The 27,943-nt window shown below is 50.1% G+C and overlaps 1 protein-coding gene across 3 annotated transcripts in view; it reads left to right on the top strand.

The window, feature by feature from the left end:
* Positions 1-27,943, top strand: part of DPYSL2 (dihydropyrimidinase like 2) — a 149,959-nt gene that overhangs the window by 95,081 nt on the left and 26,935 nt on the right. For all 3 annotated transcript variants that reach the window (XM_051842554.2, XM_002709455.6, XM_070068271.1), the window contains exon 4: positions 24,823-24,987. In XM_051842554.2, coding sequence (XP_051698514.1) covers positions 24,823-24,987 — 165 coding nt within the window. The remainder of the gene's footprint in view (positions 1-24,822; positions 24,988-27,943) is intronic.

Below are 27,943 nucleotides of genomic sequence, written 5' to 3'. Positions count from 1 at the left end.
AGGTTTTCCGTCTCTGATTGTATCGGGTGATGTCATTTCTCCTGGTTGCTTTTCCCCTTGATGTATTAGCTTGATTCTTTCTTTTCCCGTCTTCTGCTATTTTTAATTCTTTTTTTTTTTAAATATTTGTTTACTTATTTGAAAGATAGAGTTGCAAAGAGAGAGAGAGATCTTCCTTCCATTGGTTCACTCCTCAAATGGCCCCAACAGCCAGGGCTGTGCCAGGTCAAAGCCAGGATCCCAGAATGCAATCCTGGTCTCCCACATGGGCAGCAGGGGCTCAAGTACTTAGGCCATCATCTGCTGCCTTTGCAGGTGCATGAACAGGGAGCTCTATTGGAAGCCAAGCAGCCAAGACTCAATATGGGCTGCCAATGTCACAGGTGGTAGCTTAAACCACTGTGCCACAATGCTAGTCCCCATCCTCTGTTCTTTAAGGCAGTTCATCTAAGACATCTGCTCTTGCTTCTTTCTGAGTTTTCTATTTTTTTAAAGAAAGAATGCTGAGTAAGAGTCTTTCTTACCAGTTTAAACCCCTTCCTCCAGGTACTCCATCTGGTTCTTCCACACAGGTGCAGGGACCCAAGCACTTGAACCATCTTCTGCTTTCCCAGGCACACTGGCAGGGAGCTAGATCAGAAGTGGAGTAGCTGGGACTTGACCTTGTGCTCATATGGAAAGCATCTCAGGAGGTGGCTTAACCTGCTGAGCCACAACACCAGCCCTGAGAACTTGTCTTTTTTTGGTTGCTGTTTTGAGAACTTGGTTTTGAGTATCTTTTCCTAACCCTGCTTGGGTACATCTGATGTGACCAGTCCAAGGACATCCACAGACATGAGACAGAATATGTCACAGCCACACAAAGATGTTGTGGTCAATGACCAGTCTCCTGTGGGAGGGGTCCTGTAAGATTACAGCACCAGTGATGGCGTCATGTGTTACCGTCAGTGTGCACTGTGATGTTCGCACAGTGACAGAATCGCCTAGGGTTGCATTTCTCAGAATGTGCCCCTGTCCTCCCTGGCAACGGGACTGTCCTTGAAATCAGCCGGGGGCCTGGGAGCCCCCTCTCTGGCGTTCATGTCTCTGGCAGCTACAGTGACTGCCTCCTGTGGTCTCACCAGTGACCCAGAGTGAGGCCTGTTTTGCTGAGTTTGCGCCCATCCCTCTTTCTGCTTTCTGCTGGGGGGGGGGGCAGGCAGATGGCTCTGTGGGTGGGGAGGGCACCCGGCATCCACTTCCTCCAGTGTCTCCCTTCTGACACGGCACACTTGCTGCAGCCTGCCGGCCCCGGGGGTTCTTGGGCAGCACTGGGCATCTCCAGGGCCGGCCAATTCCTGACTCAGATGGGAGCCCCTTCTGCACTTGTAGCTCGCAGAGTCTCTGCTCCTGGCGTCTGCCGTCTGGAACCCGCCCCTCATTTTGTGAGATGAAGAGGACGGAAAATGTCTGTGCGGAAGTTGAGTCATGGTGAGGCCGAGGGACTTGCCCAAGGCTCTCCAGCCCGTAGGAGGCTTCGTGGGGACTTGGATCCTGGTCCTCTGGCTGCTGGCCCGTGCTTGTCCTGTGTGGCGTGTTGCTGAGCAGTGCAGCATTAGGGGACAGCAGAAATGAAGTGTGTTTGCAGTGTGTGCACTGCATTTGAGGGGGACTCCATTCTTGCTTTCTGGATGTTTCTTACGGAATAGGGAGGAGCACAGCCTGTGCTGGCACTAGGAACTGAGGATCTTGGGTTTGACGGCTGAGGTGGCGTTGATGTGGGTGGGTGAAGGGGATGACAAGAGGAAGGGGCGTGAGCTTCTTCACAGAGCTGTCACAGGCAGTGCTTTGCCTAAACAATGCAAATTGGCACTGAGGTTTTCCACAGCTAAGAAAACACGTTCACAGGGCCTGTGATGTGGAGTAGTGGGTAAAAGTCATCGCCTGTGGTGCTTGCGTCCCATTTGGGCATCGGTTCAAGTTCCAGCTCTGCTTCCAATCCAGCTCCCTGCTGATGCACTTGGGAAAGCAGTAGAAGATGGCCCAAGTGCTTATGCTGCTGCACCCATATGGAAGATACAGAAGAAGCTCCTGGCTCCTGGCTTTGGATTGGCCCAGCTCCTTCTATTGTGGCCATTTGGGGAGTGAACCTGCGATGGCAGGCCTTTCTCTCTCTGCCTCTCTGTCTCTCTTAGAGAGAGAGAGAGAGAGAGAGAACAGAAATCTGGGCATTAGAAGAAAAGGTTTGGTCCTTATACCCAAAGAACTTGAAGTCTGTTGTGAGAGACTTAGGAAGAAAAGATAGGAAGAAAAGATTTAAGTACAGTGTGGTAATTGCTAGACTAAGGTTTGAGGGGAGAGAAGAGACATCTCCAACAGTTGCCGGTGAGTGTCAGTGCAGGCTTCATCCAGCAGGTCCTGGGTGAGCCAGCACTGAGAGCAGGTTCGGATTCTGCCCTGTGGCCCCATGCAGGGAGGGTAGGAGGAGGGGTTGTGCAGCCAGAGGCCTGGAGGTGCATGGAGTTCAGCAAATGAGCATTGGGTGTGTTGTAGGATTCACAAGTCCCTCAGTGTTGCTGGGAAGCCGTGTTGGGAGGTGTGGGGCAGAGGGGCTGCCGTGGGTGTTGTCCTGTCGGCGGGCCCGAGGGTGCTGTTCATCGTTCTGCACCGCGGAAGGTGAGCCCTGGCACCTGTTTTCTCACTCCCTCGCCCGTGTCTAGCTCTTGCTGTTTGTCATCAAGATTGCCCCATGTAAAGCTGATGAGGAAGTCGCCCCTTGTCTCCCAGAGGATGCTTGTGCCGGGCCTCGCAGGCAAGGCTGGTGGTGGATGCTGCCAGGATCCGGAGGGCTCTTCCCGCTGGAGCGGGGCTTCCTGGAGGGCGGGACACCGGTGTTGTACAAGGCAGGGAAGTCTCTGGGGAGGCCCAGTGCGGGGGGAATTTGGCCACAGGGGCCTGAGTTTTGCCTTCACTGCTCACTGCCAGCTGGGCAGGTTGTTCCCAATTTCTCTGAGCACAGTTTCCTTTACTTTTCAGAAAGATCATGGTAACGTATGTAACAGAATGTGTCATGTTAGCCACTTTTAAAGGTACAGTCTGGTGGCATTCACATGAACTTCATGTGGCGACATCAGCGCCAGGGGGTCCTCATCTTGCCTACATGGGAATGCCCTCTCGTGGAACCCTGACTGGCCCCTCTGCTCTGCCCCAGCCCCCAGGGGTCCCGATGCTGCTCTTCACTTTCTGGGAATTTGCCCTAGGTAACCTCCTCTAAGTGGGATCCCACGGTTTTTGTCTTTGTGGCTGGCTTGTGATTGCCCTCAGCATGGTGTCCTGTAGGGTCATCCCTGTTGTGGTGCGAGATTGGACTTTCCTTCCTTTTTGAAGGCTCAGTAATAGTCCGCCATCTGTGTCGATTGCGTTTTGTTTACCCATTCGTCTGTCACTGACACCTGTCGGGCTCTTTGTGAAGGTGGGTGTACGAATGTCTGAGTCTCTGCTTTCTGCTCTTTTGGATGGATGCCCAGAAGTGGGATTGTTGGATTGGATGGTGATTCTGAGATTTTCTGATTAGTATTGCAATTTCAAGATTACAGCACAGCTTCCATTATAGGTTATGCAAAATCCTGAGCGTGTCGTGTCCCTGCCACGGAACAGTGCGAAGTCCCTTCCTGGAAGGCCCCTTCCACCCTGGCCTGGAATATTACCCTTCGAAACAAAAGCACTTTTAACTGGTTTAATGAAAAATACCTCTTCAAGGGTGGTGCATGGCTTTAAGGGAAAGGAATCAGCACAATTTATGTCTTTCTTGATGAGTTGGCATTCCTTTTTTAAAAAAACAATGGGTATTTACTATTTATTTTCTGTTTGAGGGGGGGGAGACAGAGAGAGAGAGAGAGAGAGAGAGAGAGAGAGAGAGAACTTCCATCTGCTGGTTCACTCCCCTGAAATAGTTAGGGCTGGATCCGGCCAAAGCCAGGAGCCTGGACCCCCATCCAGGCTTCCCCTGTGGGCATCAGGGACTCGCGTACTGGAGTTGTCGTCTGCTGCCTCCTAGGGTGAGCGCTGGCAGGAAGCCGGATTGGAAGCAGAGTGGCCGGATTTGAACCAGGCGCTCTGATACGGGCTGCGGGCATCCTAAGTGGCCGCCTAGCCTGCTGCACCACCATTCCGGCCCCCGTGTTACCATTTTGAATCTGTGTAACGCTGTGCTCACCTTCCAAATGTGGTGCTCAGAGCGGCTCCTGCAGATGGTCCGTGGCAGTTGGCAGTGTTGGTCTCCATTCCACCTTCTCCTGCCTCCTCCCTTCCTGGCCTCTCCCTCTCTCCCTGCTGTCAGTGGCTCTCGCTGGCTCCCACCCTGCCTGGTTTAAATTCCCGTGGCATGTCTTCCCTCAGCATGGGGGCCGGATGATCTCAGCACCCACATTTGTGTGGAAGTCGGAACTCGTGGGCTCTGAGGGAGAGCTGCAGCCGCCCCTCCCCGAGAGCAACCTGGCCACTCTTGTTCTGACCGAACGCAGGCCCTGTTTCCATGTGGCTGGGCTGTCGGACGGCCAGATGTGGATGTCCAGGTGTCACACCAGGACGGAGGTGAAAGCCAGTGAATAGGCTGCCAGGTCTGAAGCTCTAGTGGCCGGTTTCCATCTGGGGAGGCCTGGAGGGCTTCCTGGAAGAGAGGTACTGGACCCATATGGGGAAGAAGGAGGTGAAGGAATGTGTGCGGTAACCTGTGTTCCTTCTCTTGAGACAGGAGAGAATGCACAGAGCTGGGAAATCAGCCGCTGACCGCTTCGTTGGCTCCCTGCCACCATGCCCTGCACACTCCTTTGTAGTACAACTAACAAAAATTGTGCCGTGAACTGTCCCCACCCTAACCTTCTCCTTATCAAGTCTTTCTGTAAAAAAATGCATTATTTATTTGAGCGACAGAGATAGAGTAACCCAGTTAGGTAGATAGCTGGGTCACACTGCACACGCCCACAACATCAGGGACTGGGCCAGGCCAGTGCTGGGAACTGCGGGCTCAGTCCAGTTCTCCCACATGAGTGGCAGGAACCCAGCGACTTGGGCCATCACTGCTGCCCTCCAGGGTCTGCGAAGGTGGGGAGCTGGCACTGGGAGCAAGGGCTGGGACTCAAACCAAGGTACTCTGCTATAGTGCACAGGGTTGCTCAACGGCAGCTTAACTGCTGTGCCAGCTCCCTCCACTCCTGCCCAGTCTTGTGTTGGCCGTGGGGAGTCATTAGCACTATCATCATTTGCTCTGCTTTAGTATCGAATCATCTTGGGTGCTTCTGAAAGCCACTGTGTCCCGTTACGGACAACGTGGAGGAGCTCCTGGCTCCGTTTGCCTGAACTTTCATTGTGCTTCCGGTCGCTGGGCCGTGGGACTCCAGCAGGAGCCCTAGGGCTGGCCCAGCACTTGCTTCAGCACATCCCTTCCTGATGAGACAGGGGCTGTGTGCGTGCTGTCATCACCGTCAGTAACAAACCGTTCTCGAATCCCTAGCCGGGGTAATAAGACAAGAAAAATACGGAGGAAAAGTGCTGGAAAGTAAAAGTAAAATCATTACTCTTTCTTTTCTTTTAAGACTTATTTATTTGAAAGAGTTACAGGGAAGTAAAAGCAGAGGCAGAGAGAGAGAAAGAGAGAGGGAGAGAGAGAGAGAGATGTTCCATCTGCTGGTTCACTCCCCAAATGGCTGCCCCAGCCAGGGCTGGGCTAGACTGGAGCCAGGAGCTTCATCCGGGTCTGCTGCATGGGTGCAGGGGCCCAAGCACTTGGGCCATCTTCCACTGCTTTTCCAGGTGGATTGGAGATGGATTGGAAATGGAACAGCCAGGACTTGAACTGGCGTCCATCTGGGATGCTGGTGCCTCAGACAGCACTGGCCCCGGCTGTTGTACGTTTTTTTAGGTAGTTATCTTACATGTTCAAAGGAACTGATGGAAAAAAACCTTGGCTCCAAGAAGATAATTTGTTAAGATGGCTATTTTCAATACATGTATTAAAAATAAGTAACTTATTTGTATTCCAAAAGCAGCCAAAAGGAAACTATAATTTAAAAATCCCACCCACAATAGCAACATACAATATAAAATGACCAGGAAGTACAAGAAGGTGTGTCTGTTCTTACAAATGGGATCTAAGAAATTGGAAGGATATGCTGTGCTGATGGCTGGGACAATCTAACACTGTGAAGAGGCACTTCTTTATTCATTAATGAAAACAAAACCTCAGGAGATGGGGTTTTCCTTTTTTATTGCTTTTGTATTTGACTAAATGATTCTGAAGTTCAGGTCGAAGAGTATACAAGTGATAACAGCCAAGAAAATATTAAAAATATTCATCATGTAGAAGGTTAGGAGGCCGTTGCTGACTGGCTGTTGAAACACATGACAGGAATGTAATTATGAAATATTATGAAAGCAGTGTGGCACTAGCTCCAGGGGAGGTATCTCTAGGATAAAGTAGAAAGTCCATAAAGAGAAGTAACTGTTTCTAAGGATTTGGTGTGTGGAAAAGGTCACATTTCACATTCATGAATTTGACAATATTCACAGTATTATGCTGGGATAGGTAACTATTGAAAAGCAAAAAACTCCTTACCGCACTTCATTTACCAAAGTATACTCCTCACAGATTAAAGAATTACATTTAAACATCAAAATCGAGGTGACCAGACAAAAATACACATGACACATGCTTTAGGCATTTCATCAAAGGCAGAAATCACAAAAGGAGGGGACACTTGATTGCATGGAAATTGAAAACATCATTACAAACAAAATAGTTAAAAGAAAAACAAAAATTGAGAAATTATATTTGTAATAAATAGGGGTTAATGTATTGAAAATTGAAATTTAACATTTTAATGAAAAAAGACAGCCCTTAGTAGAAAAAAAAGTAATGAATAGAGTATTCCACAAGAAGAAATCGCTGGGGCAGGCATCGTGGAGCAGCAGGTTAGGCTGCGGCTTGGGGGTCCCTGCATCCCACATGGAGTATCTGGGACTGAGTCCTGCCTCTGCTTCAGGTCTGGCTTCCTGCTAATGCACACCCTAGCCGCCATCGGGTGATGGCTCAAATACTTGTGTGGGAGACCCACATGGAGTTCCTGGCTCTTGGCCTTTGGCTTAGTGCAGCCCAGGCTGCAGTGGGCATTTGGGGAGTGAACCAACGGATGGACGATCTCCCCATACTGCTTTTCAAATAAATAAAAACAAATAAATAAACTGTAAAAAAGATATTATTTTAATGTTAAGGTATAAAAATATTCAAATGAATGAGTGGTAAAATAAACATACAAATAAAAATAACAATTAGCTAAATTTTATCTACAAAATTTTCAAATTTTTTAAGACATTTATTTATTTGTGAGGCAGAGTTACAGATAGAGAGAGGGAGAAGTGGAGATAGAGGTCTTCCATCTGTTGGTTCACTCCCCAAGTGGCTGCAAGGCCAGCGCTGGGCCAGGCCAAAACTAGGAGCCAGGAGCTTCTTTCAGGTCTTCCACTTGGGTGTAGGGGCCCAAGCGCTTGGGCCATTTTCCACTGCTTTCCCAGGCCACAGCAGAGAGCTGGATTGGAAGAGGAGCAGCTAGACTAGAACCGGCGCCCATATGGGATGCCAGCACTGCAGGCGGAGGCCTAACCTACTGCACCACAGCGCTGGCCCCAAAACTTTCAAATATTAAATAAACTGAAAAAAGGAGCAGTGATTGAGGGTTTTACTATAATCTGCTTTTTTTTTTGTATAAATAATCTTTGAGGCAAATTTGATAAACCTCTCCATGGAGGGAGGGAATAAAAACAATGAAGTGAAAGGAGCTGTAATAGTTGGTGTTGGCTAGGGTGTGGTGAGATGGGCACTGGTAACTTCCTGATAGCTGTTGACTTTGACGTGGCCTTTCTGAAGGATAATAAGAGAATATTTAAGAGTTTCAAAAATTTAAAAGCAATCATACCTTTTGACCCAGGATGATCAGTGTGCAAACATTTAGTTCTAAGGATGTTCATTGTAACCTTGTTTATAGTGAAGAATAATGAGAAACAAATGAGCAAAACAGCTTAAGCAAATTATGGCCATCTTTAGGGAAAAAAAGTAGTATACAGTTACCAACAACCATTATGGGAAATATTTGTTAATACGGCCACGTCCACAGGGTATTGATGGAAAAAGAGGCCATGATCACAATGTCCAATTTGATGCCACTTTTTAAAAAAGAGCTTTATTAAAGTACAGTTCACATACAATGACGCTATGATGGTACTTCCATAAAAGACACATATCGTGTGTGTGTAAGCGCTCTGGTGTGCCAGGTTTAGGGCACTGAAATACTTTTCCATCAGAGGAGTTTTTGGAAGGAAAGTTCCTTTGGGGCTGCTCTTTGCATCCGGGTCTTTATCTCTTCGCTGGGCTGTGTCTGGGAGGGAAGAGAACATCTTGTGAGCGAGTGTTTGCGTTTAGGGATGGTAGTGTGGGGCTGGCGACTGTGTGGAACCCGGACTCTCTACTATCCACTGAGTTGTAAAGAGTAATTAAAGGCTCCTTGAACAACTGTCCCTTATCAGACTGCTCTGTTATTATCCAGATGTACTGGCTTGTATTCAGAGTCTTACTAATCCACGGGGACAAAAAAAGACCCATTGAACAATCAGCCTTCAGCCCGAGACGCAAGCACACGATGGTACAGTGGCTGTGGTTCAGACTCGAGGACTGTCATGCTATGTTTTTTGCTGTTTTTTTGAATTGAGTCCAGGTTCCTAGGAGGAAAACACCCATCAAATTATGCTGGCTCTAGATCGATCCCAGTCAACATATGACATCACCCTCTCTTCCTTCCCTGCTGGACTTTATTTGGAGGGGATGCAGGAAGAATTGTGCAATGTTGAAATAAACAGAATGGAGTCCAGACTTCTCTTGTTTTGTTTCCGAGGTTCGCTCCAGTCCAACAGCTGACCCGCTCTTGAGACCGGGTCCCAGCAGCTTTTGTACAAGGGACGATGGCTGCTCGCTTGCCCATGAGCGTTCTGTGCACACGTGACTTGGTATTGTTGGCAGTGGGTGCTTTTGTCTTTGTTACATGTTACACTGCGGTAAATTATGCATTTATTCTGTGGCGTGTGTCAGTCAGTGATGTCCTGCAATACAGGTGTGTGCATCTCATGGTTAATTTCAGTCCACATTTGCACAGAAGGAGGGATCAAATCTTACTCCAGTAAGATCATAGGGTTTGTTTGCACGGAGTTCAGCCTTTTTTCATCAATTTGCTCATTCTTCTCCATTATTGACAATGACCTTAGGGCTTTGGGGGAGCATTTTAACATAGTCCTGCAGGTGACATATGTGAGCACATGTGTTTCTGTCAATTTCAGTCTGAGAAACTGAAGGTCTTTAAGATTGCGGTGGAATTCCCTTCCCAACAGGAAGGAAAACTGAGTCAAACCCAATCTTTGCACGTGGAAGCTTTGTGGCGTGACTTTTGTATTTCGTGATGTTCCTCCCAGCCCTGTAATCTCTTATTTTTGGCAAGCCGGCTCTGAATCTGTGGGCCTGTAGCCCCTGGCAACCCAAAGCGGAGACAAACAGAGGAAGCGCCATTACTCACATGTTTCTCCAGCCACCTCATCAGGCCCGACACTGCCAGCTGCCACCCCTCTCTGGAGGTGGAGCTCCTCGGAGCTCAGTGTGGCCGGGCAGCGGTGGACCGGGTCCTGTGTGGAACACATTCCGGTTGTCCTCAAGCCCCATGGTCACTGTTGCTCACCAGTGCTCTGCCTTCTTTCTGTAGTTTGTTCAGCCTGGGATTTACTTCTGGTAGACTTTACGGTGAAAATGGGAAGTCTCCTCCACTTCCTTCTATAACCATCAGGCTCCGGGGAGTAGAGTGGGGAGCTAGTGTCCACTCCCACCTCCCTGCCGTGCTCACACCGGCACACACGTGTGTGCATGCACACCTGTCTGTCCACACATGCACATGCACGGGGGAAGGGGGCAGGGAAGAGCCAGGTCATCTGTTCCAGCCTGGGCTCCCCGTAATCTCAGGGAGTCTTCCAGAGTTATCAGTAGCCCCAATATTTTCAAAGCCTGCTAGAGACGGATCTCAGGTGATGTTTTGTGGGAGCTGCAGGAGCCTGTAGAATCAAGTTTCTTTGCTTTTGCTGGGAACACATTTTGTTAATGATGATTAGTTTGTGTTATCTGCTCTGGCTGAGGGTTTGACTTGTATCTGGTTTCTGATAAAATAGGACGTGAGCTATTCATTCCCAATCCTTTCTGTTTGGGGCCAGGGTGCCCTGGAAGTGGCAAGCCCACGGCTGTGGCTGCTGATGGTGAGGGTCTCCAGGATTCTTCTTGGACCAGCACTGGCTCGTATGTGATCAGTGCCTCCTTGCTTCCTGAACCGGACGGACCTGTTTTGCCCCCTTGGGTCTTAGTTGAGTGCAGATGACTGTTCTGCTGGATGAATGACTCGCAGTTCCAAGCCCTTTTTTGTGTCACCAGGGCCTCCAGGCTCGTCTCAGTAGTGCCTTCATCCAGTGCCTTCCCCAGCCCTGCTGTTCCTCACTGGGACCCCCTGCTGCAGCCTCCCCTGCCCACCCCCGAGCCCTCCCCCTGGCTCTCAGAACCGTGTCAGTCTCCGTACCAGCAGCCTAAGAAGGGCCTGGACATTTGGAGAGCACTAATCCCATGCCAGCTATTGTGTCAAGCAGCTTCAGGCTTGCAAGGCAGTCTTGTTCTGCTGCTTAGTTATTTAGCACAAGTTTATCTAGGGCCTTCTATTGTGAGCCCTTTATAAATGCTATTTCATAGCAGCCTTATTGAGTGGTACTATTGGTAAGAAAACTGAGGCCCAGAGTGGAGACTGGATCCTAAGATTGCCCGTTTCGTGGATGGGGTACAGACTCCATGCGTTCATGCTTTTAACCCCTACACTGTGAAGTAGGCACGGCTGCTATTCCTGTTTTGGAGATGGGGAAACCGAGGCACTGGGGGCTTAGGTAACTTGTCCAGGGCCCTGGAAGTGGTCAGCGGCAGAGCCAGGATCCAAGCCCAGAGGAGGGGTTCTGGAGCCACAGCCCTGAGCGTCTGCAGTCCGTTCCTGGTGGTTTTTCCAGCTTGTCCCCGCCCACTGCGAGTTCGGTGCAGACAGTCCTGGCATTGGGGCTGCTGTCACACGCCACTGATGTTATTGGTCTTCTACCCTTTGTTTCCTGAGTGGTGGAGCTGCGGCCCAGCTGTCTGAGCTGCGTGTTTGAGGGCCTCGGCTGGTGGTGGGGACGGGAAAAGTCCCTTCTTGAGACTCGAATGTTGAGAGGAATTCCACCGGAAGCCACGTGTGCATTGGACTTCTCAGTGCTGGGATTTGAGATGCCATACACGTGGCTTTTGTTCAGACTTGGCTTTAGGATGCTTGTCTAATTACAGGAAACAGAAAGCTTGTCCCACGCTTGGCCAACAATTTCAACATCTCTTGGAGAAATTCTGCATGCACCCAGGGTTCGTAGCTTTGCATTTGGACGGCTTTGGCTGGGGCTTTCACCTCTGGCTCTCCTTGCCATGGTTGCGTCATCCTGCTTTGGGGATGGCATTTCCTTATGAAGTGTCTGTCTGTGAGCATAAACAGGGAGCTGAGACAAAGCACAGCTTCTCTGTGTACCCAGGCGCCCGGGGACTGGGGGGTGGCAGGGCCGACTCCGTATTTGCTGTTTACTTGCCTAGATGGGGGACACCTTCATAAGCAGCTTTAGCTGGGATCATGTTAGGGGCAGGTTGGTGAACCTGGGAAACGTGTTAGGGAGGACTAGGACTGAGCTGGTGTTCGTAGCCATTGAATTATGTTCTTGCTGTCCGTCACTGCGTGGTCCAGCTGGTTGATCAGAACGCCAGTGTGTTTCGTGTGTTGCTCAGTTCCCTACTTGAGTCTGAAACAGAGATTGCCTGGCATAGTGAAATAATAAGCAAACGACATGGAAATACTGGTGCTGCTGGGGACGACATCCTGATGCATGACTGGTGGTGGAGTGAAGTGGTGACGCTTTCGGAATGCAGCGTGCTCATCTGTTTTAAGAACCCTAATCCATCTGGTAATCCCAACCCTAGGCCTCTCTCAAGAGAAAGCTATTTAAACTTGCAGAAGAGTTATTTGCACAAATACGTTATAAAATATTATTATATATAATAGAGGAAAATTGGAAGAAACCTGTAGCTTCTTCCATAGTAGATTCTCCCATGAATTGCTTTCACTAATAATTGAGTTCTGGTGCCTCTAAGACAACATGGCATTAAGAAGACCAAGCCTGTGCTGAAAAATGAGCATGCTCTGTGATTACACCCTCATAAAGTACTTGGACATGACAAATCTGGAAGATACTGTAGGAAAAGATTAGTGCCTATTGGGCGGTAGGCTTATAGGTCATAGTTTCTACTGTTATTTAAAGAAATAAAGTAAAGGAAACAGCACAGACTTGGGATTCAGACCTGGATTTAATTCTGGTGTTGCTGCATCTGTTTGTGTATTTTTTGGCAACTCTAGAAACTTTCCTGGGCCTCTGACTCTTCATCAGTAAAGTGACAGGACAATTTCTAAGTGTCCCTGCATCAACCTGATCCCGGCCACTTTCAGTTTCTTCATGTAGAGTTTCCCAGGCTTGCTTATATCAACAAGTTAGAGTCATGGGCAATTAGTAGCCTTATTGTACACAAACAATGAAAGTCCTTTAAGGACTTCTGCCGGTTAAATGCTGCTCCTGCAGGCTCAGGGTTTGCTGAACCCTCCTTGTCAACAGTACTCAGAACACGCACCCCCATTCTGAGCGAGGGTCGGCGAGCTCTCCCGTGTCCAAGCACAGCCCTTGCTGGTGAAGTGGGTCACAGCAGGAGTGTGTGCCTAGGCCCCAGGAGGCCCCAGTGGGCCTCCTCCCCACATCCAGCCCATGCCCCGGGGTTGGCTCTGGAGGGATCTTGACCCCATACTGCCTGCAGATGGGCCCATTGTGTCACTCTCCTTGCCTGCTTGTGATGAGTCAGAGGGAGAATTTCTGCTCCTGGTTTGCTTTGTCACTCTGAAAGGCTTCGCACTTTATAAATGACCCTTCGTCACCACACGCAGACTTCATTAGTCTGGCTTTTGATCTTGCAGGCAAGGGGCCATGTGCAATGTACACCAAACCTCAAAGAAAGCTGTTTTACGAGGTGCAGAAAAGTCGACAAGCTCTTTACTCGATGCCCTAAGTGGACTGTGCCCGCCTTGCAGTGGATATCCCCCGCTCTGCCCATCGGGGGCGGTCCATTAGCTGCCCACTGCAGTGAGCCTGCATGTGTTTCCGAGCAGGAAAGGGTTTGGGAATGGACGTTGAGGTGAACGCTGTTCCTAGAAATGCCAGGAAGGTGGCTGTGAAGCAGGCCAGGCTGCTCCATGCTGCCGGCTCAGGTTCGAGCCCCGGAGTCACAGGGCCTCTGACCCAAGGAGCTACACCTGCCCTGCCTACCTAGTTTGAGCACCACAAGAGAGAAAGTACCTAATAACACTTGTGAAGTCCTAAAAGCACCCTACCAATCTGAGTCTGGTGTGGTTGCTATTACATAAATGCAAACCATGGTATGAAATTAAACCATGGCCCCATCGTCCCAGTCCCAGTTTTGAAGATTTTCCTGAAGAGGAGAGGTGGAGCTGACTTCCTAAAGTGGGCAGCTTTGGTCGAGTGGGTGGTCCATCTGGGAGAGCAGGATGAGAATCCAAGACAGCCCTTTCCAGTCAGAGCTGGGGTCCGGGCCTTCTCCACGCTGCCTCCTATCTCTCCTTTTCCATCCTCAGTCTCTGGCTCTGACTCCTGGTTTCTCAGCGTCCTCTTCCAGCGGCTGGGCAGCCTCATTCCAGTGAGCCCAGGCCACAGGAAGGAAGAGTGGTGGCAGAGGGTGTGGGCCACCCTCTCTGCTCCTGGCGTTCCTCTCTCCTTTGTGATGAGCAGCAGGTGCCCTCCCAGGCAGTGCTATTGCCAGAGGGGCCTACCTAGCTCAGGAGGTTGTCGCAGGGAGGTGCCCTCCATCCCGTCCATTGGCTGGTCGGAGTTGAGGCTAAGGCCTGCGCTGAGGAAGACTGGATGCAGATGAAGGGAGAAGAAGAAGGTGTAAGGGAGGAAAAGACAGACTAGGGCAAGAGATAGGAGCCCCACGCAGGCCAGCCAGGGCAGCACCTGCTGTTCAGCTGTTGAGAACCCCGCTGCAGACTTCCTGGACAAATGCCAGCCGTGTGAGTGGACGCCAGTGAAAAGGACTGAGCTGTGTGGCACCGGCACTGAGAATGTGGGTGGAGGGAGAGGAGCCATAGGAAAAGTGTTCAGACACAAGGGAGGCAAGCTGGCAGGAGTCCTGTCTGGAAGCCGGGTAGGCAAGGAGGAGAAGAGAGGAGCATGGGGTGCAGCGGGAGCCTGTGCCTGGGCCCCAGCAGGGTGAGGCAGGCGTGCAGGGGGCTGCAAGGGCATGGGAGGAGAGGGAGGGGGATGCCAACAGCTTTCAGCTCTTTGCAGAGCTTGATGAGAGGAGATGGGAAGAACAGCTCGAGGACTGAGCAACATCGTTTCACAGGTACACTGGTCAGTGTGCTCTCCCCTCCACTCCTCCTCATTAGACTCTACATGGTTTATATCTTCTCGCTCCTTGCTTACTCTGAGGCTGACGGGTCGTTAGGTCACTTGTTTGTTTTATAAATATGTTTTACTGGGTCTTGCCTCTGCCCGTACTTCCACCAGACTGGGGCTTAATTATTTTAGCAGTCCTTGCTGGATGCTGAACGGTTACTGATGGCTCATCTTGGTTTATATGAATATACTTGTTTATTTTTGAAAGCAAAATTACGTGAAAGGAAGTTTGGGAAAAGAGAAGAGGACTTGCTCAAGTGGCTGAAGGCTCCTGCAGTTCCGAGTGTCTAGTCCTATGCCGTTAGGTCGAGGGCACACTCCCTATCTGTCCATTGAGTTAGGGCACTTGGAGTTGCAACACTGAAAGGATGAATGAGACTGCATCTCACTTCTCAGGGAACCCGCCCATCAGGTCTGCTGCTGGACAGGGATGGTGAGGAGCAGGTGCTCTGAGGTCACGCGTCCTGGGCTTGGGTTCTGCGTCTGCACTGGCTAGGCCTGCCTGGCTGAGCATCTTCCCGAGAGCTGTCCTGGGCAGAGGCACAGGTGGGATGAATGTTGCAAACCTTCTGTGGGCTGGGCCTCCGCCTGGTGCATCTTCAGCAACAGGAGCATGCTACTTCATCCCGCTGCTTCTTGGTTCCTTCTGGGGCCGACACCGTCTCCCACCTCAGGGTGCTGTTGGGAGGATTAATGGGATGAACCGTGCTTGGGAGGTGCTTGAGAAGTAGGAGCTGCTTTTCCTGGCACTCCCAGCTTCCAGTGTACACTTGACTGTGCTCACCAAAGGCAGCAAGGGCCCTGAGCAGCATTCAGGAGGGCTGGTGCTCAAAGTCCAGCCGTACGGTTAGTGTTTGGCTTAGTGGGTAAGATGCTCACATCCCATATTGGAGTTCCTGAGTTCCAGCTCTGACTCCTGACTCCAGCTTCCTGCTGTTGTAGACCCTGGGATGCCGTGGTAATGGCTTCAGGTCATGGAGTCCTTGCTGCCCACTTGGGAGAACTGAGTTGAATTCCTGGCTCCTGGTGTTGGCCTGGCTCAGCTCTGGCCATTGTGGGCATTTGGGGAGTGTAGTGGATGGGAGCGATTTCACTCTTCTCTCCTTCTCTCCCTGTCTCTTTCTGACTGTATGCCTTTCACAATAATTACATAAGTAATAACATGTAAAATGCAACCCCAGTGAGTTTGTATGGGCCAATAGGAAAGCTGTGTCCTAAGACTTTGGTGGAACTTCGGGGGGTTCTTAGGTTGGAGGTTGGGTTGGATATTCCCAGGGCTGTGTCCCCAGTGCTGCAGTGTTAGATTGGCCAGAGCCTTGCTCGCCAGAGGCAGGTGTGCTGTTTGGTCTCTCCTGTGCTTAGTGAGCACCTTCTGTATGCCAATCCCTCCCTGCCCCGTGGGGTGCTTTATGGGAAGAGACTGTGAATGATAACTGGTCATGTTTGAGAGCACTCTTGTAGTCTGCAGACATCCTGCTGAATGGTCACAGTGCTGTGTGGCACATTATTGTTGCCATTTTGTAGCACAGACATTCTAGATAGTTCTAGCTCTTAAGGAATCGCTTCTTTGCATTGTAGAAGAAAATGTATTTGCAAAAGGCAATTAGTTCACCCTCTAAGGCAGTGTGTGCTTTAGAATCACCTCAATACCTCAAAAAGTGCATGAAAAATGGGATTAAAAGATGCTTATTTTGGTGTAAAAGAATTTTGAAGCCCATGCATATGAGGGACCTCAAGAAATTCATGGAAGATGTGTGTTCTGAATAAAATATGCTTGGAACTCAAAAGTTTTCATAGCAAAATGAACTTATTTGTTTTGTTTTTAAAGATTTAATTGAGAGACAGAGTTACAGAGAAAGAAAGAAAGATAGGTAGATAGATAGATAGATAGATAGATTGATCCATCTTCCATCTTCCATCTGTTGATTCAATCTGCAAATGGCTGCAGTGTCTGGGGCTGGGCCAGGCCAAAGCCAGGAGCCTGCAGCTCCATTTGTGTCTCCCACATGGGTGGCAGGGGCCTGTGCTTGGGCAGCTGTTACCTGCTGTCTTCCCAGGTGCATTATCAGGGACCTGTTTCAGAAATAGAGCAGCTGGGACACGATCCAGTGCTCATGGGATGCCAGCGTCACCGGTGGCAGCTTAACTCACTATGCCACAACGCCACCTCCAAACTTACCTTTTCATTGCATTTCCCATGAACGTCTTGAAACACCCTACAGCACACAAGTTTATGCGTGGGCATGCTTCTTGCAGAGGACTATGACCTTGTCTTCCTGCTGGTGTTTGCTGAGCAGGTCTCTGGAGCAGGTGCCCTTGGTCAGTTTTTCCCATATCACTCGTTTATACTCTCACTGGAGCCCAGTGAGTTAAATGTGTTAGTCCCATTTTGCAGATGAGGCCTCTGAAGCTCCAAGACTTTGAATTCATTGCCCAGAGTCATGTCCTGAGTAAGTGGCAGTGCTGGCTGGGACGTAGGGTATTTGACTCTGGCCTTTCTGCCAGTCCCTCTGCTGTGGGCACCCTGTCTGTTCCCAGGGAGGGCAGATACTTGCTCTTTGCTTTCTGCCTTTTTGTTCAGGACAAAACCATGTTATCCTCGCTGGCAGGCGGGGCACACAAAGGCTCTTATCTCTCCACCCACAAAAGCCATTCCCTGCCTGGCTGATGAGGTCACCCGCCAGCCAGCGTGCACAGTAGCTGCCAGCTGGGGAGAGCCACGTAGATAAGCCGCTGCCGCTGCCGCTGCGCTGCCGGTGGTTTGTGTGCTCATCTCCCTGATGGTTTGCTTTTAATTCAAGTTGATGAATTTATCTGAGATGAGGAGGAGAGAGGCAGCCGCACACACAGTTAAAGGCAGGGAGTGGGATGGTGGCTAAGGCAATGAGGCTGGGGGACTTAGAATGAGTCTGTTCTGATCGAGTGGAGATCCCGAGGAGCAAGGCGAGGTGTGCACATGACAGACAGGAGGTTTGAGAGCTGCCCCTCCGTACTCACAGGTACACCTGGGGGCAGGGAGCTTGGGGCTGGGCGGGGCGCCCCCTGTGCTGCACCACCCTAACCCCTGATGAGCTTGCAGAGTGTGCATCCTGCTCGGCTGCCTTGAGTCAGAGCATGGACTGTGGGACGGCTACACTGGTATCTCTGTGTTTGTTTTTTTTTTTTTTATGATTTTTTTTTTTTTTATTTGACAGCTAGAGCTAGACAGTGCAAGAGACAGAGAGAAAGGTCTTCCTTCCATTGGTTTACCCCCCAAATGGCCGCTATGGCCAGTGCTGCACCGATCCGAAGCCAGGAGCCAGGAGCTTCTTCCTGGTCTCCCATGCGGGTGCAGGGCCCAAGCACTTGGGCCATCCTCCACTGCCTCCCGGGCCACAGCAGAGAGCTGGACTGGAAGAGGAGCAACCGGGACTAGAATCTGTCAACCATATATGGGATGCCGGTGCCGCATCCCATATGGCGGAGGATTAAACAAGTGAGCCACGGTGCTGGCCCCCGTCTCTGTGCTTAAAATATGAAGGGCCCTTTGAGAACTCACCAGAAACACGGACATGTAGTGTTTTAAAACTTGGGGTCTTAATTAAACGAATTCAGGGGACAAACAATTGGTACAACAGTTATGCCATCATTTGGGAATCCTGCATCTGGTACCAGAGTGCCTGGGGTTGAGTCCCAGCTCTACTGATTATGCCCTGGGAGGCAGCAGGTGACAGCTCAAGTGCTTGGGTCCCTGCCACCCGCTTGGGAGACCTGGATGGAGTTCCTGACTCCTGGCTTCTCTGTCTCCCTCTCCCCTTCCCTCTCCCTTCCCCTCTCTCTCCCTCCTTCTCTGACTTTCAAATGAATAAAATGTTTCCACTGGAAAGCAGGAAAGGCTGCGAGACTCCTTCACTTATAATTTCTATTCTTAGTATCATTTTGACTGTTCAGAGTTTTTAAATTTTTTATTTTTATTTGTTTGAAAGGCAGAGTGACAGCGAGAGGGAGAGATACAGATAAAGAGGTCTTCTGTATGCTGGTTTACTCCCAAATGGCCACAACAGTTGCGGCTGGGCCAAGCCTAAACCAGGAGCAGAAACTTCATCCACGTCTCTCATATGGGAGGCAGGGGCCCAAGCACTTGGGCTATCTTCCCTGCTTTTCCAGGTGCATTAGCCGGAAGATGGATTGGAAGCAGAGCAGCCCGGACTTGAACTGGTGCTCTGATGTGGGTTGCTGGCATTGCAGGTGGTGGCTTAACCTGCTGCACCATGATGCTGGCCCCAAGAGACACGCAGATCGAGATCCTCCATCTACTGTAACCAGAAGTGGAGCTGGGACCGAGCCCAGGCACTGTGGTATAGGTTGCGGGTATCCCAGGCTGCATTGTAACTGCCTCACCACACACTCCTCTAATCTGTGTGTCTTACAACTGCACGTGAGTCTGCAATGATGGGAAAAATAAAATAATTGAAGAAATTTGGAGTCTTAAATGCTGTAAGCTACAAAGGTGATCTTTGTTTTGGATTTTTGAAGAGCAGCTTATGCACTCTTTGCCAGTATCCAATAAGCATGAAAACTGGATATTAAGACCACCTGCAGCAGCACATGGGGCAGTGCTGAGGCCTGCCCAGCACGCCGGAGCCAGAACACATTATCGTCATGAAAGCAGCCAGACACAAAAGACCTCATATTAGATGAGTCCATTTGTATGACGTATCCAGAACATGCAAACCTATAGAGACTGGGCGTAGCTCAGTGGTTGCTTTGGGCTGGGAGTAGCAGGGGTTGGAGGGAACAGGGAGTGACTACTGATGATTGTGGAGTTTCTTTTTTGGGTGATGTTCTAAAATTAGATTGTGGTGATGATTGTACAGCTCTGTGAATGTACTCAAAGCCAGAAGCACAATGAGGGAATTGTATAGTATGTGAATTGCATCTTGATAAAGCTGTTACAAAATGTAGTGTAGGAGCAAGTTGTGGCACAGTGGGCTACGCCGCCTCTCGGGGTGCCCACACACCATATCCAGGTGCTGGTTCAAGTCCCGGTAACTCTGCTCCTGATCCAGCTCCCTGTTTTCCTTCCTTCCTTCCTTCCTTCCTTCCTTCCTTCCTTCCTTCCTTCCTTCCTTCCTTCCTTCCTTCCTTCCTTCCTTTCTTTCTTTCTTTCTTTCTTTCTTTCTTTTGACAGGCAGAGTGGACAGTGAGAGAGAAAGAGACAGAGAGAAAGGTCTTCCTTTTGCCGTTGGTTCACCCTCCAATGGCCGCCGCGGCCGGCGCGCTGCGGCTGGCGCACCGTGCTGATCCGATGGCAGGAGCCAGGTACTTCTCCTGGTCTCACATGGGGTGCAGGACCCAAGCACTTGGGCCATCCTCCACCACTCCCTGGCCACAGCAGAGAGCTGGCCTGGAAGAGGGGCAACCGGGACAGAATCTGGTGCCCCGACCGTGACTAGAACCCGGTGTGCCGGTGCCGCAAGGCGGAGGATTAGCCTAGTGAGCCGCGGCACTGGTCTTTTCTTTCTTTCTTTCACAGAATTAGACAGTGAGAGAGATAGACATAGAGAAAGGTCTTCCTTCCATTGGTTCACCTCCCAAATGGCCACTACGGCTGGTGCTGCGCTGATCTGAAGCCAGGAGCCAGGTGCTTCCTCCTGGTCTCCCATGCAGGTGCAGGGCCCAAGCACTTGCGCCATCCTTCACTGCTTTTCCAGGCCACAGCAGAGAGCTGGACTGGAAGAGGAGCAACCAGACAGAACTGGCGCCCCAACCAGGACTAGAACCCGGAGTGCCGGTGCCTCAGGCGGAGGATTAGCCTAGTGAACTGTGGCGCCGGCCTCCAGCTCCCTGTTAATCTGCAGATGATAGCCCAAGGACTTGGGTTCCTGCCACCCACATGGGAATCTTGGATGGAGTTTCTGGCTCCTGGCTTCTGCCTGGCTCAGACCTGGCTGTTGTGGCCATCTGGGGAGTGAACCAGTGTTGGAAGATCTGTTTCTGTCTTTCTCCTGTGACCAGTCGGTCTGCCTTTCAAACACATAAATCTTTAAAAAAGTGAGGGAGGGGCGGGCTATATGTCGTAGTGGGTAAAGCTGCCTCCTGCAGTGCCGGCATCCCCTGTGGGCACCAGTTCAATTCCCAGCTGCTCCACTTCTGATCCAGCTCTCTGTTGTGGCCTGGAAAAGCAGTAGAAGATGGCCCAAGTCCTTGGGCCCCTGCACCTATGTGGGAGATCTAGAAGAAGTTCCTGGTTCCTGGTTTCCTATTGGCTCAGCTTTGGCTGTAGCAGCCATTTGGGGAGTGAACCAGTGGATGGAAGACCTCTCTCTCTCTCTCTCTCTCTCTCTCTCTCTCTGCCTCTCTGTAACTCTGCCTTCCAAATAAATAAAATAATAAATCTTGAAAAGAAGAAGAAGAAGAAGTAGAAGTGGGAGTCCTGGAGAGTAATAACAGGAGGACTGCAGCAAGAACCAAGCCCGGGGTTTGAGGTCCTTGGCCCCAGGGTGCCTCCTCTTTTCCTGGGCAGTGAGTTTTCCATCTTTCGGGGTCAGAAAGCCCTAGAAGGTCACCCGGAAGCAGGCCTGTGAGTTCCGTGCAAGTCCTTTGCAGCGATGTCCTTAGTGGGGACGCTCTGCTCCCTCCGGAAGTGTGGGTGACCCTTTGTCCTGTTCCCTGAGAGCTGCTCTTCCCAGGAGAGCTTCTGTGGAGGGAGAACTGTGGGAAAACATGTGGAGGCTCTTCCCGGACACGTTGCTGAGTGTCGTTAGCTCTGGGGAGGAGCGTGTTTATGTCCCTGCAGCGCTCAGCCCAGCTGACTCTCCGAGGGTTCATCATGCCAGCGGCCGGCTTTGGGGTGTGGAGGGAAGCTACGGTGTGGCCGCCAGGGACCTGGGCTTTTTCACAAGGGATGACGGATGCTGCACGTGGTGCTGAGGGAGTGCTGGAGGTGGGAGGAGAAGTAAAAGGGAAGCAGTTTGCATTCAGTTGTTGACAAAGTGGCCCAAGGCTGCACTGCAACTCACTTATGAGAAGTGCAGATCAGCAGGGCCCAGCCGGGTCTACAGAGCCAGAAACTGCGTGGTGAGGCCGGAACCCAGGCACACTGGAGTTCAGGGAGGGTAGCTCTGGGTGCTGTGGCGTCCCCAGAGATTTAGGGTCGTGGGCCCTCTCCTTGTCCCCACTGTGACTTGGGGCAGGCACAGGCAGCACAGTGGGGGGCCGCCTGAGCTGCTTGGAAGAGGAGCAGGCTTCCTGCATGCCGGCTGCTCGGATTTCCCAGGTCGGGGGAGGGAAGAGAATGCTATGGAGGAAATGAGCCTTTGAAAGGTGATTTTTTTTCACCCATAAAAAAGAGGAATGTAAGGGGGACTTTTAAAAAGATTTTAGTTATTTATTTGAGAGGTAGAGTTACAGACAGAGAAAGGGAGAGACTGCTTGTTCACTCCCCAAATGGCCACAATGGCTAGAGCTGAGCTGATCCGAAGCCAGGAGCCAGGAGCTTCTTCCAGGTCTCCCATGCGGGTGCACTTGGGCCATCTTCTACTGTTTTCCCAGGCCATAGCAGAGACCTGGATCAGCAGAGAAGCAGCTGGGACACAAACCAGCCCCCATATGGAATGCCAAGGCTGCAGGCGGAGGCTCAGCCTGCTATGCCACAGCGCCAGCCCCCAGGAGGAACTTTATCATCACATACTGGAATGTATTAAAAAGCTGCTGCATTTGGTACTAACAAATGAATGGAGCAAAGAGCCCAGGAACAGAACTGGGTACAGGAGGTGCATACATTTAAAATATTATTAAATATTTTATCTAATAGTATTCCTGTCAAAATATGATGTAAAAGTCACCATAAACTGACCCAGGGCAAAGGGTTATTCAGTGGCTGTCAGCAGTTACTGTCCTCCTCCTGAGAAGTGATTTGTTTATCAGTCCCAAAAGAAACAGAGATGTGGCAGACATGGAAGTCTTCCTTGTTTACATTGGCTGGAGAGCACAACTCTAAATTTAGACAGCCTATAAAACAGAATGTTACTTACCTAGCTATACTTATGAGATCTTCAACAAGTTCACAGAAAATGCATATTACCAGAAAAAATTGTGTGGGGATTTAAAATTATTTGCATTAAAATTAACATCTTTCAATTCTATTCCCCATGAGCTTTTTTTGCAGTCCCCTCACATACACACACCTGTGTACATATAACACACACCTGTGCACCTGTGCACACATACATACACAGCTGTCTATACATGTATACACTCCTGGCTGGGGAGATTTTGTCCAAACCAGTTGCTACAATGATGATTTTATGTTTATTTTGGGGAAAGGGATACAATGTAAGAAGAAAATTTGAAAGTGTTTTGACAGGGCTTTTATGTTAATATTTCATCCATTGCGTTTAAGAGGTGTATCATTTTTGCTTTCATTAGATAATGTTATATTGGAGATACCAGGTTTATGTGTATCCATTTAATTGCATATGTTAATACATACTCTAAAAAGTAAATTTTTGCCAAAAGATAATTCAGCATAGATGGACTTATTTCTCTTGCTTCTGATGTGTACAAAGCCAAGTCCAGCGGAGTGATTTAGCAGCACTCGCAAGATTTGATCCATTTCAGAAATCTGAGCTCACTAGCATTGCCTGAGCTGGCATTTTCTTAGCTCAGAACTGCTTACCTGGGAGTTGAAAAGCTAATATTTTATTTATGAAGAATGATTCATCACTTTAGGCTTCAGGAGTATTGGGTTTTATCTTATTTTAAAATTTTTTATTTCTTTTTAAAATTTATTTGAAAGGCAGAAAGACATTGAGCTCCTTCATTTACTGTTTCACCCCTCAAATGCTTCTGATAGCTTGGGGTGGATCAGGCTGAAGCCAGACTGAATTCAATCCCTGTCTCCCATGTGGGTGTCTCCCCTCAAGAGCCAAGTGCTAAAGGTGTCACCTGCTGCTTCCCAGAATGCACTTTAGCAGGAAGCTGAAATTGGGAGTGGAGCCAGGTCTTGAAGCCAGCACTGTGATGTGGGGTGCAGGCATCCCCAGCAATGTCTTAACTTCTGTGTCAGTTGCCTACCTTACTGTTGCACAAAGTTGATTTGGCCAAGACAGATCATTTCAGTGTGTATGCTAGTGCCCCTGAGCAGAAGATGGGTAATAATAGTCTGAGAAGCCTCCTGTCATGGAGGAAACCTCTCCAAAACCTGGGAGTGATAAAAGCACACGCAAAGGCCCTGGAGTAGGAGGGATCAGGCTGGTATTGTGGTAGCTGAGAGACAGCCTGTATAGTTGGAGAGCAGAGTGAGGCCAGGGAGAGGTGGTCCAGGATCATGTCCTAGAAGTAGGCCAGGACAGAGCTGGGCAGGCTCTGGTTGGCCTTGTAGAGGACTTTAATCTTTCTGTGAAGAGCCAGGGGAGGCCATTGGGAGATTTAAATAGAAGACTGACCTAACATTGATAGCCATGCTGTTTCATTAATCCTCATAACAAATGTATGTGCCAGGTAATATTATCCCCATTTTAAACCAGCACAGACACATCATAGGGCAATGGAGATTAAGTAGTTTACCCAAGGGCACCTTGCAGGTAAATGGTGGCGCCAAGAAGCAAACTGAGGTCACCCTGAGTCCAGTGTCATCTGTCCTCCATATCACCCTACCTCAATAATAATATAACAGTTTTAAAATGCTTTGAGCTCTTAAGATGAAAGATTTCCCGTAAATGACAAAGTGGCATTATGCTGCAGAAATCCGAGCGGCCATGAGAGCGCGGGCGTGCCCGGGAGCCTTGGAGAGGCTCAGTCCTCGTGGCCCTGCTCCAGCGCCTTCGGGCCCCTTGCTTTCTGGAAGGGGACGTCTCACACGCGGGGAGGTTGGCTGCCCCTGCCGGTCGCTTGACACCGCCATTGTCCCTAAGGACTCGTTGTCTGTGAGTCGTGCCCCAGGTTTGTGCATTCAGGGACTGGGAGTGGGAATCAGATCTGGGCATTTCATGCATGGTTTCCCCAGCGCCATCCTCCAGTGCCAAGTTTCTGCTTTCGGCTTTGTCCCCTTTGGGTAGTCAGCTTGCTTAAGTGTATTCTTAGAAGCTGGTTGTAGAGATCACTGTCTAGATTTGGAACCCAAGAAGCCTTATTCATGGGTTCGATGGGAACACACTCGCTGGCCCCTGGCCCGTGCAGCTCATGTGGATGACCAATGTGCCCTTTCCTTTCTAGTCGACCACGTGGTTCCCGAGCCCGGGACCAGCCTGCTGGCTGCCTTCGACCAGTGGAGGGAATGGGCTGACAGCAAGTCTTGCTGTGACTACTCCCTGCACGTGGACATCACCGAGTGGCACAAGGGCATCCAGGAGGAGATGGAAGCCCTGGTGAAGGACCACGGTAGGTTGTGCCGGCCCAGCACTCTCTGCGGCTGTTTCCACAATTCTGGGTTGGCGGGGGTGGGGGGTGAGGTGGGGTGGGGTGGGGTGAGCTCTGAGAACAATGCTCACAGATCCCACTGGCGTCTCATGCTCAGGCGAATCCCTAGCAAGGAGCGAGGGCTTTGGTGGAAGCTCCTGCCTAGCCCTGTGCAGCAACATTAGCCTTTGCTCATAAGAGAACATAGCCTTCCTACTGGGACCCGCTCTTCATGTCGCAGCTGCTCGCAGCTTATTGGCGTGAGGGTTCTGTGTTCTCATGCCAGGCTGGGGAGTTGAAGCTGCGGCAAGAGCGCTTCACCCTCAAAGGATAACAAGTGTATGTCCCAGAGAGTGTATGTCCCAGAGAGGGTTCACAGGGCAGCGCACAAACCCGCAAGAATGCAGAAGCATGTGACGGGGATGAGATGCTGCAAGCCTGAGACAGCTGGGGACTCGTCACTGTTCCACAGAAGTGTTTTGGGAAGGGAGACTCCAGGGATTGGGAAGGGTCACAGGGAGGTTGGAGGAATCTTCATTACCTGAGGGTGACCTCAAGGGCTTTTTTGTCAGTGAGAACCTTGGGGGTTCAGGTGGTGGAGCCCAAGGACATCCTGGTCCTGCCTGGGGACACTAGATTGCTGGGTCCCTTGCTGACCGCTGGGGTCTTGCCCTTTAGGGAAGCACCTGCTGCTTTGGGATTCTGGGGTTTCTAGGCCCGGAAGGATCTTGTGCTGTGATGAGATGGCACAGGGGAATCTGTGGACATGGGTGGCAGGGATTTGAAGATAGGGTAGAAAAAGCCCCAGAATAGAGAGCTAGATCTTGGGTTTCTTTCTCTGCTCTGAGACAGACTAGCTGTGAGACTTCGGGCAAATTACTTACATGCTGTGAGTCTCACTTACTTGTTTTTATTTTAATTTATTTGAGAGGCAGAGAGAAACAGAGCTCCTGTTTGCTGATTCACTCCTCAAATGCCTCCAGTGGCCGAGGCTGGGTTGAGACCGAAGCTGGGAGCCAGGAACTCAATCCAGGTCTCTCTCATGGGAGGCAGGAACTCAATTAATTTGCATCGGCACTGCTGCCTCCCAGGTCTGCATTCGCAGGAAGCTGGAGTCCAGGTGCTCCAACGTAGAATGTGGGCATCTTTTTTTTTTTTTTTTTTAAAGATTTATTGAAAAACAGAGTTACAGACAGGAGTAGAGACAGATAGACAGAGAGAGGGCTTCCATCTGCTGGTTCACTCCCCAGATGGCCGCAATGGCTGGAGCTGAGCCGATCTGAAGCCAGGAGCTTCTTCTGGGTCTCCCACTTGGTTGCAGGGGCCCGAGCACTTTGGCCATCCTCCACTGCTTTCCCAGGTGCATTAGCAGGGAGCTGGATTGAAAGTAGAGCAGCCGGGAGTTAACAGGTGACCACAAGGGATGCCAGCTCTGTAGCGCCCGCTGCAGCACCTGCCGAATGTGTGCATCTTAACTGCTAGGCTGACCACCGTTCCCTGAGGGTATTGTATGTATGTGTCTCCCCTGACGGTATTGGAGTGGATGTCCTCTGAGATTCTTTCCAGCTTGAAGACAATACATAAAAGGAAGTAGATAAGCTTTGGCCTCTTTTACTTTTGAGAATACTGAATCTCCAAGAGATTTTTACTCTGGATACTTAAGAGTTGACTCCAAATCAGGCTGCATGGTTACCATGACTACTGTTGCCTAGCAAGGAGAGAAGGGCCAGGATGTCCAGGGGCTCTTAGCCCAGGCAGCTGCCAGGCCTCCTCCCCCGACCCCCAGTGGCTTGAATAAGTCCCCAGGCTTTGAGGTTGTCAGGACAATTGTTTAAAATTGTGATGGATGTCAGGCAGGGATGTTTGGTCTGGTGCCTCGGGAGGCGAGAACTTCAAGATGCCAGAATGAGCATTGCGCCATCTGCTTGTCAAGCTGATGGGTTTTTTCATATTGAAAAAAATGTTTCTTAAAAATCAACATGGAGGGCAGTCTGTTAGCCCAAGGAAAGACATTTATTAGTGATCTGTCTTCATAGACAGAAATATCTAATTCATTTTCTTGTGCAACAGGCTCAGTTTGGGGTCAGAGAGTGTTTTTCTTTTATTTCTCAAAATTGTTAAAATACACATAACATAGAATTGGGAAGATTTTATAAATACTATGGCCTTTTGGGGTTGGCTTATTTCACTTCGTCTGTTGTCCTCAAGGTGGCCTTGGACAGATCACTTAAACGTGGCTGTGGCACGAGTCAGAGCGTCCCTCCTTTCTCAGGCTGGCTAGTGTGCCATGGTTCGTATGGTCCACACTCTGGCAGTCCATCCATCTGTGGGTTGCTCCCACCTTTTGGCTGTGAACAATACTGCCATGAACGTGGGTGTATAAGCACTGGCACATTTTAACTTTTATATAGTTTTAACTCATAGCAAATGATAAGCATACTATAATGAATTCTCTTCACCCTATCCCCAGATTCACTGGTTTTCGTGTTTACCCCTGGCTGGATCTCTCTGTCTCCATCCCCTGCTCTCCACACTCTGCTGCCCTCCCTCCTTGCCCACCTTCGCAAAGTCACAGACGTGCACACACATGCACAGTGCAGTCACGTGCTGTAGAACAGTGCTGTGGCTCACGATGGCTCTCTGTACTATGGCTCTCTGTAAGAGTATAGTGGAGCTGAGAAATTCCTACAGCTTAGTGTTTTTCCTGTACCTTTCCTATGCGTAGGCCCACAAACACTTCTGTTGTGTTGTGGTTGGCTGCGGTGTTGAGCCTAGTAGGAAGCCATACAAGGTTGTGGTCTAGCCGCAGTGGGCTATGCCGTATAGCCTGGAGTAGAATAACTGCACCACCTAGGGTCGTGTGCCTCACTCCATGGTGCTCCCACAGTGACAAAATCTCCCTGCGACGCATTTCTCAAACGTATTCTTGCCATTAAGT

The sequence above is a fragment of the Oryctolagus cuniculus genome, chromosome 2 (assembly GCF_051225735.1).
Source record: "Oryctolagus cuniculus isolate XC-2025 breed Fujian yellow rabbit chromosome 2, ASM5122573v1, whole genome shotgun sequence".
Lineage (NCBI taxonomy): Eukaryota > Metazoa > Chordata > Mammalia > Lagomorpha > Leporidae > Oryctolagus > Oryctolagus cuniculus.
This window is presented reverse-complemented; position numbering and strand designations above follow the sequence as displayed.